At 35.9% G+C, this 18,281-nt stretch overlaps 1 protein-coding gene across 2 annotated transcripts in view; it reads right to left on the reverse strand.

The window, feature by feature from the left end:
* The window catches only part of LOC149777552 (sphingomyelin phosphodiesterase 4-like), an 84,695-nt gene that overhangs the window by 53,149 nt on the left and 13,265 nt on the right, over positions 1–18,281 (reverse strand). For both annotated transcript variants that reach the window (XM_089942153.1, XM_089942152.1), the window contains exons 3-7: positions 13,072–13,287; positions 6,262–6,358; positions 5,112–5,337; positions 948–1,098; positions 181–252 (exon numbers count right to left, since the gene is read on the reverse strand). In XM_089942153.1, the coding sequence (XP_089798279.1) occupies positions 181–252; positions 948–1,098; positions 5,112–5,337; positions 6,262–6,358; positions 13,072–13,287 (762 nt within the window). The remainder of the gene's footprint in view (positions 1–180; positions 253–947; positions 1,099–5,111; positions 5,338–6,261; positions 6,359–13,071; positions 13,288–18,281) is intronic.

Genomic DNA, 18,281 nt, shown 5'->3' on the forward strand with positions numbered 1-18,281 from the left:
CATGATCTAACTACCACAGCTTCCTGTTTAGTGTTCAGCTGGACATGTTTGCTCAAAAAGGTTCAAAACTACAGGCTCATCTTAATGGAAATAACTGAAATGATGATGGTACGGTATTTCAAAAATCAAATACATTTGAAATTTAAGATTTTCCAAAAGCGTTGAAATATTTATACTCACCAATGAAGAGTGATTCATGGATGACTTGTCCATATCCAAAGAGTTTTGATTCAACCAAAACTCGGCCAGCACCTATCAATAAATGAGAAAATCACAAATATCAAGGTCAGACTATGTTCTGTTGTATTCAGATGCTGTAACATCTTCCAGGATAAATCAATATATGAAATTTGGACATGTACAACACAGGTCAACAAATGAATGACAAAATCTATCTTCATGTATAATGCAGTTCAACATATCAATGACAAAATCTATCTTCATGTATAATACAGTTCAACATGTCAATGACAAATGCTATCTTCATGTATAATGCAGTTCAACATATCAATGACAAATGCTATCTTCATGTATAATGCAGTTCAACATATCAATGACAAAATCTATCTTCATTTATAACACAGTTCAACAAATGAATGACAAAATCTATCTTCATGTATAATGCAGTTCAACATATCAGTGATAAATGCTATCTTCATTTATAAAATACTTCACCAAATGAATGACAAAATCTATCTTCATTTATAACACAGTTCAAGATATGAATGATAAAGGCAATCTTCATGTATAACACAGTTCAACAAACGAATGATAAAAGCTATAAAAAATACTAAGGAAAAGTGCAAAACTGCTTTTCCATTATTTATTTTCCTCTGGCTTTTGTCATCAATTTCTATCCATATCTATAAGACAAGGGTTACAAACCTGAAAGTTGACCTTTCTTAATTTACTAGTAGCTTTCACATTAAAAATATGCAGCCACCTACCTGCACTAAGGTTTCAGACCACCAAATCTCTGCCTCAGCCTTCTCAGACACTGGGGAGTTTTGTGAGTGTGGCTTCTGTACTGAGATAAGGTTGGCCTTTAGAAGACCCATTCTTGTTCTTGGATAACTGGGAGTATTTCCTGTAGAGCCCCTGGTAATCAGAAAGTTTCTATATTTATTCTGGAGTCCTTTGTTCCCATTGATATAAATTTTAATGATTTTGCAAAGGAAAAATACCTTGCAAGAAGTACCATATCTAACCATTGATAAGCCCAGGCTTGCTGCTAATCCTACCACCATATGATACAAAATTCTGGATAATCATTCACAATATATATATATTCATCTGTTAATAAGCCCAGCTGATACTTTACAAAGCGATCATTTACAAACGATATATTGATCTGGTAATACAACCAGCAAATACTTTAAAAAATGTGAGCAATAATTTATGAAGGATAAATTGATCTATTAATAAGCCCAGTCCATAATATTTTGTACATTTCATCAGGTCTTTCAAATGGGCTTATCACAGGAGAAATACTGTACTAGATGAAGGTACTTGACCCTTCTATTTTTCACGAAAGGCAGAACATTTTTACTGGCTCTACAGCAACAATGAAATCAGTAAAAATTAATGCCTGAAGAATAAAACTGAATACTGAGAACTTTTACTATCATGCCATCAATGATTATGTCCACATGATATGAAGCCATCTTTCACAAGTGTATCTGGTAAAGACTCAGAAAACTCCACCATAAGTATATCAAACAATGACTATGACAACAGGATGTTCACGGACAGTGTCCGTAATCTTTCTCATTCTGTGATATGAAGTTCTCTATTAACAGTGTCTCTGATAATGACTCTGAAAACCCTGCCATTATAGTGTAATAACCTGCATTTAGGGAGTGAGGTGTGTATGCTTGTATACAGTAAACACTATTCATACAAGCCACCCAATTCGATCTCAATTGTTTTATAAATCAGTGCATTATCAGTGAATTGCTCAAATGAGTTGATGTTAATATTTTCTAGAATCCTCTGCTTTGTTTACTTCATCGATTAATAGTTGGTATAGTCTACATGTTTTCAATTAGCGAAAATAGGGAGCATCATGCCAGTGGCTGGCATCCTTGATAATTTGATTAATGACTATTTCTAGTTAACCGTTTAAGACTGTACGATACATACTCAATATGTTTATAGCCCCTGAAGTTTCATTTGTATACATCATTGCATTTAATTTTGGTTTTTCTCTCCTTTATTTCTTTGGTACATACACATGTTGACTGCCCTGTCATGCTTGTTTGTATATTCAAAAAAAATTATGGGTTTTGTTGGATTTGTGGGTTTCTTCCAGAAGTATATAAGATTTTGTGGGCTGCTGGGGGGGGATACATCACAGTTATTGTGAGTTTTATTTTATTTTTTGTTGTTTTATTTTGTTTTGTTTAGTTTATTATAGTTATGTAGCTTTAGACAATATTGTGGCCAGAATTTTTTTAAAAATTATTTAAAGTACAAATCAATATTTATTTAAAGAATTTATTTTTTATCTTTTTAATTCCTCTCTTCCAAATTATATGCATTCTAGTCATTTCTAATTTATTTTTACAAGCAAACAAGATATTGTTATATCATTTATTATTTGAAACTCAGTTATATGGTCAAGTGAGAGTTGTCCTCACACACCAATACTTTTACTTATTTATCTATTTTCTTTATTTAATTAGTTTTATGAAGCTAAAGACATACAGAGAAGTTTCTCAACATTACAAATATATAATTCCTTTTTTTAAGTTATAGGTCCAACAAAGTTCTTAGGGATATAGAATGTCTAAGCCATTGTGTTTTCCTCACCAACGTGACATTCTATATTCAATTCAACAATACTTGATTATTCCAGCAATCTATAAAATATAAGTTATGTTTCTATTTTATAATTTACTAGTTGTCTAAGTCATTGTGAGTGCTTTCCTTACTGACTTGACATTCTATATTCAATTCAACAATACTTGATTATTCCAGCAATCTATAAAACATAAGTTATGTTTCTATTTTATAATTTACTAGTTGTCTTAGTCATTGTGAGTGCTTTCCTTACTGACTTGACATTCTAAATTCAATTCAACAGTACTTGATTATTCTAGCAATCTATAAAACATAAGTTATGTTTCTATTTTATAATTTATTAGTTGTCTAAGTCATTGTGAGTGTTCTCCTCAATGACTTGATAGCCAGTTTACTTCCATCTATATCATTTCACTTCAAATAAGTATTATGCTATAGTTGAAGTGTAAAGTCAACCAAATGTTTTCCTTACAGATTTTCACATTTCACAATCAAGTCATATTTTCTCTTCTGTAGTAAACTTTATTGATGATAAATCCAAATATGGTAAATCTTATTAATTTTCAATCATCAAAAGAAGTAATAATATAATGAACAAATAGTATAGTGCTAATGTGTACCCTAATCTTGTGTGAAATTATCATATACCATACAGTACCTCAAGACAATGATAGTATTTTGGCTTAGTACAAAAACAACAACTGTCATGGTTATTCAATGTTTCTTAATAAATGAATCATCTTGTGTTATGGTTGAAAAGAAATCAAGAGTTCGAGTTTACTCCATTTTCCTCCTCCTTAGTCAGCTGATAAGAAGCATACTCATCCCTGGTGCCATACTCCAATGTAGTATTATTAGGACTAGCTCAGCCGTTACAAAAGTCTCAATCAAATAAGAACTATACACTTGCTTGATATGGCCACTTTGAAACTGTTTTAACTTCTGGTATAGGTATATACATTTTTCTCTTCTAATTCAACCCATGCCATTTTTAAGAAAAGGTAGCGATATCATATGATACTGGCCATCCAGACACTCATTTGTTAGGACAATTTTGCAGGCATATGTCTTTAATGCATAATGACTAATGCCTCCAACATCTTTCATGACAGATTTTATGCCTCTGATAATAATTTTAGAATTTGATCCATGTGTGGAGCTTTGGGGTCTGGACAATTTTATATATAGTTCTATATAAATGTTGAGTAATTTCAGTAGCAACATTGTTCATGGAACTTAATCCTACACCAACCAAGAGAGAGACATGAAACCTTAAAAGATAATTTATGGTGGTCTGTACATGTTGATAACAGTTTTAGAATTTTGATCTACCCACAGTGGATACAAATTGGCGGGGGAGGCATGTTGAGACACCTGGGTCATAACACACAAAAAAAACTATTGAGATTCTCACTCTACAGCAACTTGTAAAGCATATAAAAAGTTTCAATTATGTAACCAACATTGAACAATGGGTTTATCCTTACCTTCCAAAGGTGTACAGATTTGTTGGGCAGGGTAGAACAACATAAGGGAGCATGGTGAGGTGTGTTTTACAAACATTCTCTAGTTACATTATAAATCTGCACAAAATGTAAGCAATAAAGTTGTGAATAAACATACTACCTGTAATAATAAATTATACAACCAAAATCAGTTTACCTATGCAGGCAAAGAGAATTCAGTTTAAAATACAACAGACTTCGAGCAGTTTTTACACTTCTTTTGGAGTAATAAACATACATAACTTCTTATTGTCTTTTGGAAATATCTGTGTAGCAAAGTGTACACAATGAACACAAAAGCAATGATGTAAATCTGGTACTGATTACTGGATCATGCCTTTTTCTCTGCATCCAGACCACCTCAAGCTCAGTCTATTCTTGAAATGAAAACTTGGGGGCATATTCACCCCTCGATTTGAAAGGGATGGGGAAAACGGCATTTTCTATATACTGGAGAGATTTGTTGAAGAAATAAATATAGGGCATGTAAGTATCATGTGTGAAATAATAGTTTATTTTTCAGCTTCATTTTTGAGAAATCCACATAAATCCCACAATCGTATGGCCATGAATAGACCATTAGACCATGTCCAACCTTTAAGGCCTTGTTCCAGAAGAAGCCCAAAATACTGGTTAAAGTTCCAAAAAGGCCTTGTTCCAGAAGAAGCCCAAAATACTGGCTATACATGTAGTTCCAAATACAATTTCAACTATACCCTCTTGCAAGAGGTCTCAACATGTAAATAAACCAGGATGGTGGTGAAAATTTCATATAATTTGACAGAACTACTCTTAAATTCATACCTTGCACTGGAATTATACTGATGTCCCCCAGGACTACGGTTTGGGGAGTGACTCTGTGGAAACTTTGGCAAGGTCTTTTTCTTCAATGGAAGGAAGTACTGCAAGTAATCTTCCAAAAGGGCTGGGTAAGCTGTTTCATTCAGGTTGTTCCAGTGTGGTCCCTTCTCCTGCCATAGGGGATTCACCAAAGCATAGGCAAAGTGGAACAGGTAGTATTCAAATGCAGCTGTCGTTTGTTATGAGAAAATAAATCTAGGATGTTGTCATATCAACACTTTTGCTGATATCATCACCAGTCATGTATATCTGTTTGTGTCTGTAAGTCAGTACTCCTTGTAAGCCAAACTCAGTCTTCACCAACTGATAGAGGGTGAACATACCAAGTGTAATGTTTTTATGAGCATATGAAAACAAAGGTTTCATATCCTGGATGAAACTCATAGGAGAGGAGAGGTTAATTTTCATAGGTAATATTAATTCTTCTTATTAACCTGGATGCCACCTACATCAACTGATGGAGGGTGATTATATCTGGTATGATGTTTGAAAAGGAAGTGTAGATGACAGGATTATTTAAATTTCATAATATATTCCCTAGAAGGAAGGGGAAGAGGAGAGGGAGGAAATAAAAATGTGTATAAATATGTATTATCTTTAGTTCAAATAGGACGTAAAAATTACTTTGCAAATCTAACAATTGTAACCTTTATGGTGAAATGTAAATAATTACTGCAATAACACAAAAATATGATGTCAATCTGAAGTCTGAATTATTTTCAGATAAATACGAATTCAAGAAGCAATCAATGTAATACCCTCTCAAAAGTGATTGGTTAGTCCAGCTTGTAAAAGTTATGTCTACTAAATAATTAAATAAATTTCTATCCTATTACTTCTATAAACAAAAATTAATATTTGAATCACTTTCTTCTATCCCGATAAAGTCACTACTGTTTGCTTCTAGTGACTTCACAAGACTAGGTTGATTAGATGAGCAAAGTAAAAATAAGTAAGCTCTCAAAATTTCTTGATCATCAAATGAATCTTAATTACAACATAAAAATAAGATACATCAAACTACAGATGAGAGTGTGTTAAAAAGCAAAACCACATGTCTACATATCAGCATAACACTGTTGTTTAAGGATACTGAGGGCTATTGCTGGCTGCCCTGTAGACTGAACCTGAATCTTACTGACATAGAACATAGGAAGACTTCTTTCCTCAATCTGGTGTCTAGTTGGGGCCTGCAAGCAATAATAAATCCAAATTTATTTCACAGATACTTTTGCTACACTAAAATCATCCATGATAAAGTCTAAAAAATTTAGTGACTCTGAAATTCAAATTTTGGCTCTAATATAATGAATGATACTTTTTATCAAGCAGTTTGTAATAGCTGGACTTTTTGCAATAAAGATCTGGGAACTTACACTAGGCTGAATAACATAGATCAAAATGGGAATGAGGTATCTCCTGTGGAGGAAAAATTGGGAAGTGATGATCAATGGAGACTGCCCCGTCTCCAGGCCTTAAGGCATTCTTGACTGATGTGGTAGACTCCATCTTGAATGGTTCATCTAGAATGTTTAGGATGGAAAGATGGATGATAAGCTGAAACATTTTAGCCTCTTTTAAAGACCACTAAATTTTGGAGTAGGAAGCAGGAGACTGAATGTTTTCCATCATCTCAGCTGCACCTTTCCAAAGAGGGGTATTCCTGCTCCCTTAATTAAGTCTGTTTTGACTGGTGAAATATAATGGAAGGGTCTTGCAAGAGGACAATATTCCTGGAAACAAAAACCTGGTATCATTCCTTAAGTAAAGAAAGGACACATGTATCTTCTGTTATACCTGACCAAGCCTCTAATAAGAATGTAAAGCACCAATGGGTCACTGTTATTTAGCCTTGTCTCAAACAAGTCACCACCACTGGTCTCCCCAAAAGTCTGAACAGGGAATCTATTACGGATTGGTGAAGAGGCCATTTTTTTCAGGACTATCTTACCCTTCCAGGACTGAGTGTCCACCAAACTATTCCTTTACCAGGAAGTGCCTAACTCTGTGAATAATCCCATCTAAGGTCAACCACCAAAGGTTACAAACTGCAATGCAGATACATTATCTCCCTCCTTGTTGCTACTATCAATATATTGTTGGAAAAGCCCATCATGCAGTTACTTATTGTGCCAATTAATCCCTAAAGGGGTAAGAATAATGTACTCATTAAAAATTGTTGATATGGAGGGCAGATTCTTCCAGGAACCAAGAATCCTTTCAGCTCTAAATAAGAGCCTCACCAAGAAAGTGAAGCACCTGCTAACAGATAAGAGTGGCATTCTGGGGTGTGCATGTTGACTTCAGCAGAAACCCGTCCAGATATGTCAACCAAATCAAATGACTATGGAAATACAGACCTAGAAAACTCTATCAAGAGCATTCAAGCAATTTCTGTAAAGTTTCCAGTTTGCTAGAATAACAAACTTAAAAGGCCACAAGTACAATCTGCCAGGGCAACTAAGTCCACTGCAGAGTTTAGGGTCCCCAGCAGAGATAGACACTGATGAGCCAACAGCATGGTTTGGGATCTCAGGGCCTCCAACGGTGTCAAGATCTTGTGAGACATGGACTAAGCCTCTGTTCATGAGGAATTCATTCCTGCATAGATGAAATATTCAGAGTAAATTCTAATTATCTCAGAAAAGTAGAAGACCCAGCCTGATTACTATGGACAAACAGCAATAAAGATCTATTCTGAGGGACTATAGCCAGATGCTGTAGATCAACCAAACATTTAACTATTGGAGGACAGGGATCATCAGTTACCTTAAGTGAATGGCAATTACTTACATGGCCCTGGTAAAAGCTCTGGATATGGAAACTAGGGTAAATGGCAGAGCGCAAAATTGAAGGACCTCCTTATTCAAGTAAAACCATAGATACTTCCTATGAGAAGAAAAGATAAGTTGACAAAGAATGCTTATTCACTGAGTCTTACAGCATTCCTGGTTTCCACCATGAAAGGATCCTCCTGCAGAAAAACTTGCTCCAGTCGAGGGTCAAGGTTAACCCTTTACCTCATAGAGCATAGTGACAAAGTGCAGCACGCTATAAATAGAACACCTGTTACCTAGCAGACCGCATCCGCATAGGCATGCCTGTGAATTGTTAAGCAATGTAGTGGTGTTACGTTTAACAGCAATTTTAACCATTTTACGTTTAAGGTAGACATCTATTATATATGGAAAAATTGAAGAGTGAAGTCCGATTGTTATAGCTGTGTAATTATTTTTCACAGAAGAATATTTAATGTGCTTTAAAATCGAGAGAGAACTCATTCACCGTCATGTCAGTGAGGCTGCGTGACCGACCGTAGCTGCCATTTCCCATACTCGAAATTTACACGTTTTTCGTCTGCGTCTACATCACTAAGTCATCTGAATTTGATAATCAATAAAAACTAATTGCTGCTTACATAAATATCATAGCCTTTACCAAAGTTATTGAATCTTTCGTGGTTGAGATTCTACTCGTGAAAACTTCGTAAGTACTGAATGAAATCCTGCCTGTGAACTGTTAAGCAGTTTAGTGTATGTTACGTTTAACAACAATTTTAAGCATTTTACATTTTTGGTACACATATATTATATGTGGAAAAATTTAAGAGTAATGTCCGATTGTTATAGCTGTGTAATTATTTTCCACAGAAGAATTTTTTTATGTGCTTCGAAATCTTGAGAGAACTCGTTCACCGTCATGTCAGTGAGGCCGCGTGACTAACCGTAGCTGCCATTTCCGATACTCGAAATTTACAAGGTTTTCGTGTGCGTCTATATCACTAAGTCATCTGAATTTGATAATTTATAAAAACTAATTGCTGCCTACATTAATATCAGAGCCTTTACCTAATTTATTGAATCTTTCATGGTTGTTATTCTAATCGTGAAAACTTCGTACGTACTGAATGAAATCCACAGCTGCCATTTTGTCGAGTGGAGATTACGACCCAGTTACTTTAAATAGCTGATATCGACCAGTGCATGAATAGCGACCACGTGATCTGACGTAATTGTCATTCGCAGAAATGAATGTAGTATGTAATAGGGGGGTTTTCCCCGAAGGTGGCGCTACGAAAACCATCTCAAAATGGCTGATGTTTACAGCAGGCATCAAAAGGCGCTTCTATGCGAATCTTGCAGAGGCGTCAAAAGGCGCTTCCATGCGAATGGAGCAGAGGCGTCCAAAGACGCTTGTATGAGGTAAAGGGTTAATAATTAGTCAAAATTTTCATACCTTGGTAACAGGAAAATTCAGAAGATCAAGGCCCAAGTCTGGCAAATGACCACCCTCTCTGCTGCACCGTTCTGGGGAATGGAGTTTACCTGTTCATTTAATCACACCAGATTCAGATGGTGGAAGCACATGGGTGACCTGACTTGAGGAGGAAGATCTCAAAACTGAAGTTGATATCCTCCTTTTGTTAAAGAGATGATCCATCCATTGCCCTATGATGCCTGAACAAACATCTGAAGAAAAGATTTAGCCTTGTGCCTGTGGTAACCAACAAGGGACACAATGCAGGAGTGAGTCTCTAGTGTGGTCACCCAGTATCTTAGGACCAGGGGAAGACCCTGCAAACATCATCCCCCGACCTGTGAACTGCACCCTTCTAGGGCCTAACTGCAGATGGGAAGTTCTGATTTGGGTTTATTGCTTGGACTGGAGCTGCATGGCTTTGAAGAACTTCACTGATCAATACTATGAGTGGTAAGGATGATTCTGCTTCTTGGTTGGTTGCAATGGACCTGGAGTGGAGGTGAGGGATTGGTGTTGCTGGTCTCTGGGAAGCCATGGAAGATCAACCATCAAATGGTTCTCACTGTGCTTCAGCAAGACCTTGGATGTGGAGATCCTCAATGATAAAGCCATGGATATGGATAACACATACCTAGATGATTTAGCCACTACTTCCAACAAACAATGAAGGGCAGCTGGTGATAGAGATTCCTCCATGAGGCTGCCAAAACAATTTTGGCACGCATGGCTATGGCAACAGAGACCTAGCCTTTAGTTCTAATATATCCATTTTTAACTGTAAGGCAAGCCCAGGTCTCCATGGAAAGGGGTTTTAATGGACAGGAAGGGGTGTGAACACTATGACTATCTCTTCTTCTACTGATGCCCTGATTGAAAGTTGGGAGAAAGTTGAGGACCCGAAGGAAGGTGCCACCTCAGCTTGTTCAAAATTGAACTCCTCAGAATCTATATTGACTGACAGAACATTCTTATCCTGCTCTCCTGCGAGATAGCACTTTGTGAATCTATGTCTCTCTGTTGCAGGTGAGATCTGATGGTCATGGGGACCTCAACCTTAAGTCCACACAAAGAGCTATGAGACTGTCCCTTGTGGCAAATTTGGCAGGTGGATGAAAGCAACTTTCAATCTTCCTCGGTTGTTTGGGGTGAAGAGACTCTGCTCCCTCCCTCCTTTTTGACCCACTTTGTAGGAATGAAACATCAGATCACAGATTGCAATAACTGCCCTCTCTACCAGGGCTCTTAAATCTATCCATACCAGGGAAAGATCAATCACATTTCTGTGGTGGAAAGCCCACATCCCAAAGGAATTTAGTGGCATTTTGTTGTTGTTGTAGGGTTTAACACCATTTTTCAGCACAAGATAGGCTATACATGGCGGCCAGTATTAATGGTGGATGAAGAACACAGGAAAAACCCCAGAAAGAACCACCAACCCACGAGAAGCTACTGGCAAGCTTTCTCACATACCCACATTGGCCGAATCCAAGACTCGAACCCATGCAGACATAGGTGAGATGGCAGTGATCCGTAATGGTGAGCGCTTTAGACCACTCATCCACTCAGGGCCCCAATTTAGTGGGATAATAGGAAAAAAGGGAATGCCAATCTGAACCCTTCCCTTATCTGGTATCTGTTTGATGATTCCCAATACCAAACGGGAATCAACAGTAAATCGGAAGGGGGGTGCCTGGTGCCCAGTGCCCATTTCCCTGGCCAGTCCAGCAACTCTGACCTGTGGGAAGGCCCTTCTTCATATCTCACAGACTTACACTGTGACTCTCCCTTTTCAGGTGGCTCAATCCTGTTGCCAACAGCAGAATTTGGGGACTGTAAGGGTGCTGCTCCTCTCTCATAAGAGAAGCAAGAGGGAGTGATTCACTCTCAGCAAACATTGAGTTGTGGGCCAGTAGAAGATGCCAACTTTTTTAATCCTATGCAAAGATCCTATGGACTCCCTTTCTTTCTCCCTTTGCAAGTCCATCTGTTTTCAGTGGGGTCCCAAAACCGAGTCTGACAAGAGCTTGCAAAGAGGACAACCATCTGTCCTTATACAGTTCATAAAAGCTAGGAAGGTGGGTATCCCAAGGGGCTTCCTTGTGCCCACACCCCCTCACATTCTGCTTAGACATTGCTGCAAGAAAAAAAAAATCCAAAAACAATTCCAGGGTATTTGAGTGGAATAAAGCCAATTCAGTTTAAGCAGCAAGATCTCACCTGCCCAGGTGTCATCTTTATCAAACTAATTAAAACAACCAAAAAACATGTTTTAATCAAAATAAGTCAGCAACGCTTACAATGAGTAGTGGATTAAAGAATGTAAAACAAACAAAATACCGATTTTTTAATTACAATGATGTAGCAATACTTTACTCCGAGTACTGGAGATGAAAATTTACAAAACCCTAGCTCAGTAAGATGCTAATAATAAAAAGGAATACTATCTTATTAGCCTATACCAACTTTTAATAATTATAGATAGCAAAAGTTAGATGAAACTGAATCTAAACTGTGATGTACTGTAATAAAACAAACAAAACGGAAGAGAGGGATAACTAATTACCTACCCAAGCTAGAAAAAGAAATAAAATAAATTCCTATTTACAATAAATGATACATGATGAGATCGAGGGAAGTGGGGAGGGATCTAAATGCATGGTTATGACAACACAAAACAAATACATGCCAACACCTGGAATAACTTATGAGAAAGAAAAAAACGATTTTAATCAGGAATAACACTTGATTTGAAGGCAATTTCATACTGTAAACAATTTTCTTCAGAGTCATTATAAACTACCATAATGACAGCAGCAACCAAAAAAGAATGAAAGCTAATGCACATGGGCCAAAGTCACAGGCTAGAAGTCATCCTATGGGAAGATGAATTCTCATTATATGCTTGAGGGTATTTTCTGTCCAGAACAGAATAAGCTGTAGATTATCAACAGGTTATGTATTACTGATATTAAAATAAATGGTACATGCATAGTACTGTCTATATTAAAATAAATGCTACATGCATAGTACTGTCTATATTAAAATCAATGCTACATGAATAGTATTGTCTATATTAAAATCAATGCTACATGAATAGTACTGTCTATATTAAAATCAATGCTACATGCATGGTACTGTCTATACTAAAATCAATGCTACATGCATAGTACTGTCTATACCCATGTACAATGCACCTTGATTTGCTATCACATAGTGTGCTTGCAAAGCAGGATGTATGCTATTTGTTCTACTGATTACACCTAAGAAAATGCCTAAACCAAGATCTGCCAGCTCATTATGCAATGGCAGATCTGGGTCTATGCAGTTTGCAATTAAATCCAACTTACACACTAAGTAATATGATAATAGGCATTTAGTTGACCATTCATTTAATTTCCAAAGACTCAACTACAGGTAAGCATTAATTTCCAAAGACTCAACCTATATGTAAGCATTAATTTGCAAACACTCAACCTACAGGTAAGCATTAATTTGCAAAGACTCAACTTATATGTAAACACTAATTTGCAAAGACTCAACCTACAGGAAAGCATTATTTTGCAAAAACTCAACCTATATGTAAGGATTAATTTGCAAAGACTCAACCTATATTTAAGCATTAATTTGCAAACACTCAACCTACAGGTAAGCAATTAAATGGAAACTCATAAGTCAGATATGGATCAGTCTGAAGGTTGTAGATTAGGGTCAGTAGAGGCCCCTCTGGTCCCAAGAACTGACAAATAGCTTCAAAGTCATGATGAAAGTGGGTCTTAGAGATAACATCTAGATTCCATCCTGTGTCCCCTCCAAATCCAAATATGTTCTCCACCAGACTTGGAAGCAGGGTTCGCAAGTCCTGAAATAAAGAAGGAAAATTGATGTATATGTATTTAATAATTAATAACAAGCTCTTTACTTTAAATAGCCCAGACCCTTATCTACCATTGCATAATGTACTTGCAGATCAAGGACTATGGATTTTGCTTTGAATCATACATAAAACATGTCTGACCCTAATCAATATTGTTATGCAAGAAAAGACCCAAGCCAATGCTGGTCAGAGCTGACTGCATGTTATACTGTAGTATCATTCATTTTTGTGGCTTTGTATTTTTTTAAGGAAAGATATTTTCGCTGGTACTTAAATTCGCAGTTTTGCCTGTCAAAGTTTGCATATTTGTAGTTGCCTAACTAACCTTCACAAATACCCCAAATCTGGAAATCGAAAGAACAAAACTATGCTGACAATAAATTCTGGTCATCTGAATGATTAAAACATTACTACCACCTGTATCAGTATAAAACAAATACGTGTCAACATCACATACACACAACATCAAAGGGAGCTGACACAGCCAACAACAGGAAGCAAATCAGTTATTCAAGTACCTGTGTATGATCTCTTTCTTAAACATTGTCCATAAAGTTGCATCATCAATTACTTTCTGATGACCATGGCATTAACACAGTGGTTCAAGAGTGGTAAAATTCAATTTAGAGATCCCCATTGGTTCATATAATGTCACCATTCCACTGCTCCAAGGTCAATGCAGTTATCAGCAAGTGTCATATTTGATGTGTTCAGAGCCCAACAAAGTGTGAAGATGCTAACAAAATTGAAAAACAATCACTCCTTTGCTTGAACCATTCTGATGTCCATACCAATTTCAAACACTAGGCTCAATTTAAAACAATCAAGCCAATTCATGGTGAATGGATATTTGTGGCTCACATGAAAATGTGTGAAAGCTCAGACTTAATTATCCATGGCTTTGAGAATGCTTGACTTAATTAAACAATTTCAGGATTATCTGATGAACAAATATTTGTGTGTACAAGCAGACTATGACTTGACACAATGTTGAGATTCAGTGGTTTTGTCAAAAATCAGTGAAGTGTGAGTTTCAACACTGCAGTAATTAGTGTACATGTATATACACAGTGTTTGATTCGTAATTGTGCTTCAAGGAACAATTCTCATACTTTACAACCATGTTGTTCACTGGGATTAAGCATGCATGGATAAACTGAGACATGCTTTCACGAGGATTTAGATCTTTTGGACAACAGTTTCACTTGATTGAAGAATCAATTTGAATAAGTATTAAATCTAATTTTCATATATTAGTATCATTTATTATTCCTTCTTTTATTTTCAGTCATACTAGTGTTTAAATATTGATGCATTTTCTCATATTACATACTGATTTAAGGTAATATATGAAAATTACTCCTAGTGGATACTATATATGTATAGATATGTGTGTACTGAACCAGCATAAAATGCATTGTTTCTTTTCTAAAGGGTTAAAAAGAAGCACATGTAAAAGCTAACATTAGTAGAATAAAGAAATGATGGTGAATACTCAAACAGCTTTGCTTATCTCTAGGAGCGAAACACAATAAGAAATGTGTGGAGGTTTATTTATCATATGTGGTCAATTTTTGTTGGGGCTTGAAATCTGTGGTTCAGGACAACAACAAAATCAATTAAAAATTGGTACCAGACAAAAACCAGTGATACTACAGTTAAAGCTGTCAAAATTTTAGGAAACATCTACCAAGTACCTGTCAATCCTAATGACTGGTTACCCGGGTACCCAATCAAATGAAATTGTAATAAAAGTGAACCTGAATTGATTTGTTGTAATTTCATTAATACCAACCTCCAAGAAAGGTATAAGCGTAATTATTGCTAACATAAGTGGCAAAAAAGCATAATTTGGTCAGAAAAAAAAAATCTATATCTTACGTGCCACAATTACAGAAAACTGTGAAAAATGGTCACTTATTTTTGCTATTTATTCATGTCACAAATTGGCTAAATCCATGTGAATTAGTACAAGTATAGATACAAAAACAAACTGATAAATTATATATGCACAACACTCAATTTAACTAGTCTACATATAACTTTCACTGAATGGTTGTGAAGCCCACAAATGATGAATGCTGTATTACATCAATGTTGAACTCTTCTTTCAAAATTTGTGAAGTGCTATTTGTCCTTTTCCTCATGCAACATGTTTTTAAATTTAACAAAATCCCTCTCCTCTTTCATTTTTTGAGTGATATGCTATCCATGAGTCACATCGATAAACTCTATTCTGAATAATAGTACCGTTTTTTATAAATTTAGACTGGTATGCTATACATCTGTGAGTCAAAATATCATGAATCTGTGACACATGGTTTCACATTCAAGAAACTCGTCTGTTTTCTTGGAATTGTTCTATGTACAGTTAATATAAATAGAAAATAAGGAAATTATAATTAGGTCTAATGATGGAACATTGCACAGCAGCCAATAGTCAAATGACATGAGCCTCAAACTGTAACCATTATTCTGTCACATGTTCGTTCCTAATGTCACCTGATGTCTTTGATCGGAACTTGGAAATATGTATTTTTGTTTGTTGTTTTCTTCTTTTAAAATGGGTACCCAGTTGCCCATTTTATTACCTGGGTTATTAGCAATGGGAGGTTGGGGGTGTACCCAAGTACCCATTGACATCTTTAACTACAGTACATGTACAATTACAGTAGTGCTCCCTCATGATATAATGTGTCTGTACAGAACTCATTATAATGCTGCCCATGAGAGTTACAGAATATACCACCTTATAGTGACACGGCCTTATAATGAAATACATTATACGTAACTATAATGAACTGGGATATGAAGATCCTTGTAGTGAGAGTGTTGTATAAGGCAGCCACATTTAAATGGTCATGGATCCCACTACATTATTTAAAAATATGAACAGTACCACTGTTTATTTCAACATCCTTGAGCCAAGGTATTATTGTTGACATAGCTGACATTGTGATAAGTGTTGGGGAGGGTCATTTTTGGATTTTTAATGTAGCTTTAAAAAAAATTCAGTCATATCGTTACTACATCTGCAAAGTGGCAGTTTAGTGATGTCTAGCACTTGGGCATCATGCCGCAGGCGTGTAGCATCATGTCCCACCAATTGACATTATCCTGACACCAAGCCAACCAGTCCTAACACTAACCTCTAAATGCTGAGCACCAAGGAAGGCAGCTGTTAGTACCATTTTTATAAGTCTTTGGTATGACTCAGTGGGAATGGAACCCACGACTTCCCACATCCGAGACAGATGCTCTAACCTCTAGGCCATCGGGCAGTCTAAGTGTTGAGGGAAGGGGTGAAGAAAGAAAAAAACAAGGTGAAATTTGTCTGTAAGAGATTACCAGTTGTTAGTGAGTAGAATTTACACAGAGAGAAAATAAACAATGGAACTTTCGATTAAATGCCGACTAAACTAGTTTGAAAAATGCTTGTATATTGCCAACTTTCATTTGTGTTACCTGTGTGTGATAAAATCCATAATGCATTAAGTACTATACATGTGAATAAAAAATCCATGTATCTGAGTATATGTCACATGCTCTTTCATATGTAAGTCACATCCCTAAAGAAAACATGTATATTAAAAGATAGTCCTTGCTTGATCTCTAACCCAAATGTCAACAAACATATGACACTAAACAATTCACTATGAGATTCATTGTTGCCATATGGTTGGTTAGTAGCTGTTTACATGTTCTTAAACTATCCTAGAGTTCTGGGGTCTGCCTGAAACAAATGTAATCATATTGAAGAGGCCACCAATGGGATTAGGCTAAAGGGAAATTAAAAGCCGTCAACATGTAACAATTTCACAAACACCTCTGCCAGATGCTGCTGCTGTTGTTGTTGTTGGGTTTAACGCCATTTTTCAGCACACGATAGGCTATACATGGTGGCCAGTATTAAAGGTGGAGGAAGAACCCGGGAAATCCCCGGAAAGAACCACTGACCCTCGAGAAGCTACTGGCAAGCTTTCTCACATACCCATATTGGCTAAATCCGAGACTCAAACCCAAGCAGACAGAGGTGAGATGGAGTGATCCGTAACGGAGAGCGCTTTAGACCACTCGGCCACTCGGGGCCCCCTACAAGATGCTACACATATAATATTTAGCTTAAAGAGATTATAAATTTTGTTTTATGCTGCTGTCAGTAGCTGTTATGACTAAAATATGCAATGGAAATTATGTTATTATTAAAAGCAAGTTTGCAAATCTAAATATATCAAATTAAGTAATATGTAGAAATAATAATAATATTTTAAAAAATACAATTTATAGATTAACAATTTACTAAGTTTGAAATTAAAATATGAATGAGGTTACATTATTTTTTACTATTAAAGTTAATATAAAAATAACCAATAAACATTTATCCATATTTTGTGAAAAAAGAAAACCTATTAATTTCTGAAACCTCTGTTGCACATATTGATTTCCATTGCACAGCAGGTCAGTCACATTTAAGTGAAAAATTATTTGAGTAAATTTGCACCTATTATTTAAAGTATTCATATTTTGTTTTTTATGTAAATTTATCGCCAGAAATCATATTTTGTTCAAATAGTGCTGAATTTTTTTTAATACTGAACAAAGTTTGCTGTTTTACCAACAAAATACGATGAAAATTTCTAAGATGAAATAACAGTATCTGTACTGTAAAACATCAAACTGCTGTGTTGGAACACATTTATTGTGCAGTGAATGTTTCCTGTTTAGTAGTTTTAAGTAATGTCATGTTCACGATGGCTACCAAGATATGACTAAGATATGCAATGGAAAACTGGAACACAATGGAACGAAATAAACTGTGGAAAAAAAAAAATTATATTTAACTTTTTCAGCACTATTTGAACTGCTGAAGGGTTCATTGTTTTTATTAAAGATTGCAGCCATTTTGCTTTGATGTTATTCAAGTCATGAGAAAATGCCAAATTTGGAGGACAAAAAAAAACACATTAGTTGATGTGATG

This window comes from Sinohyriopsis cumingii, chromosome 18 (genome assembly GCF_028554795.1).
Source record: "Sinohyriopsis cumingii isolate HCF-2022 chromosome 18, ASM2855479v2, whole genome shotgun sequence".
NCBI classification, from domain to species: Eukaryota; Metazoa; Mollusca; class Bivalvia; order Unionida; family Unionidae; genus Sinohyriopsis; species Sinohyriopsis cumingii.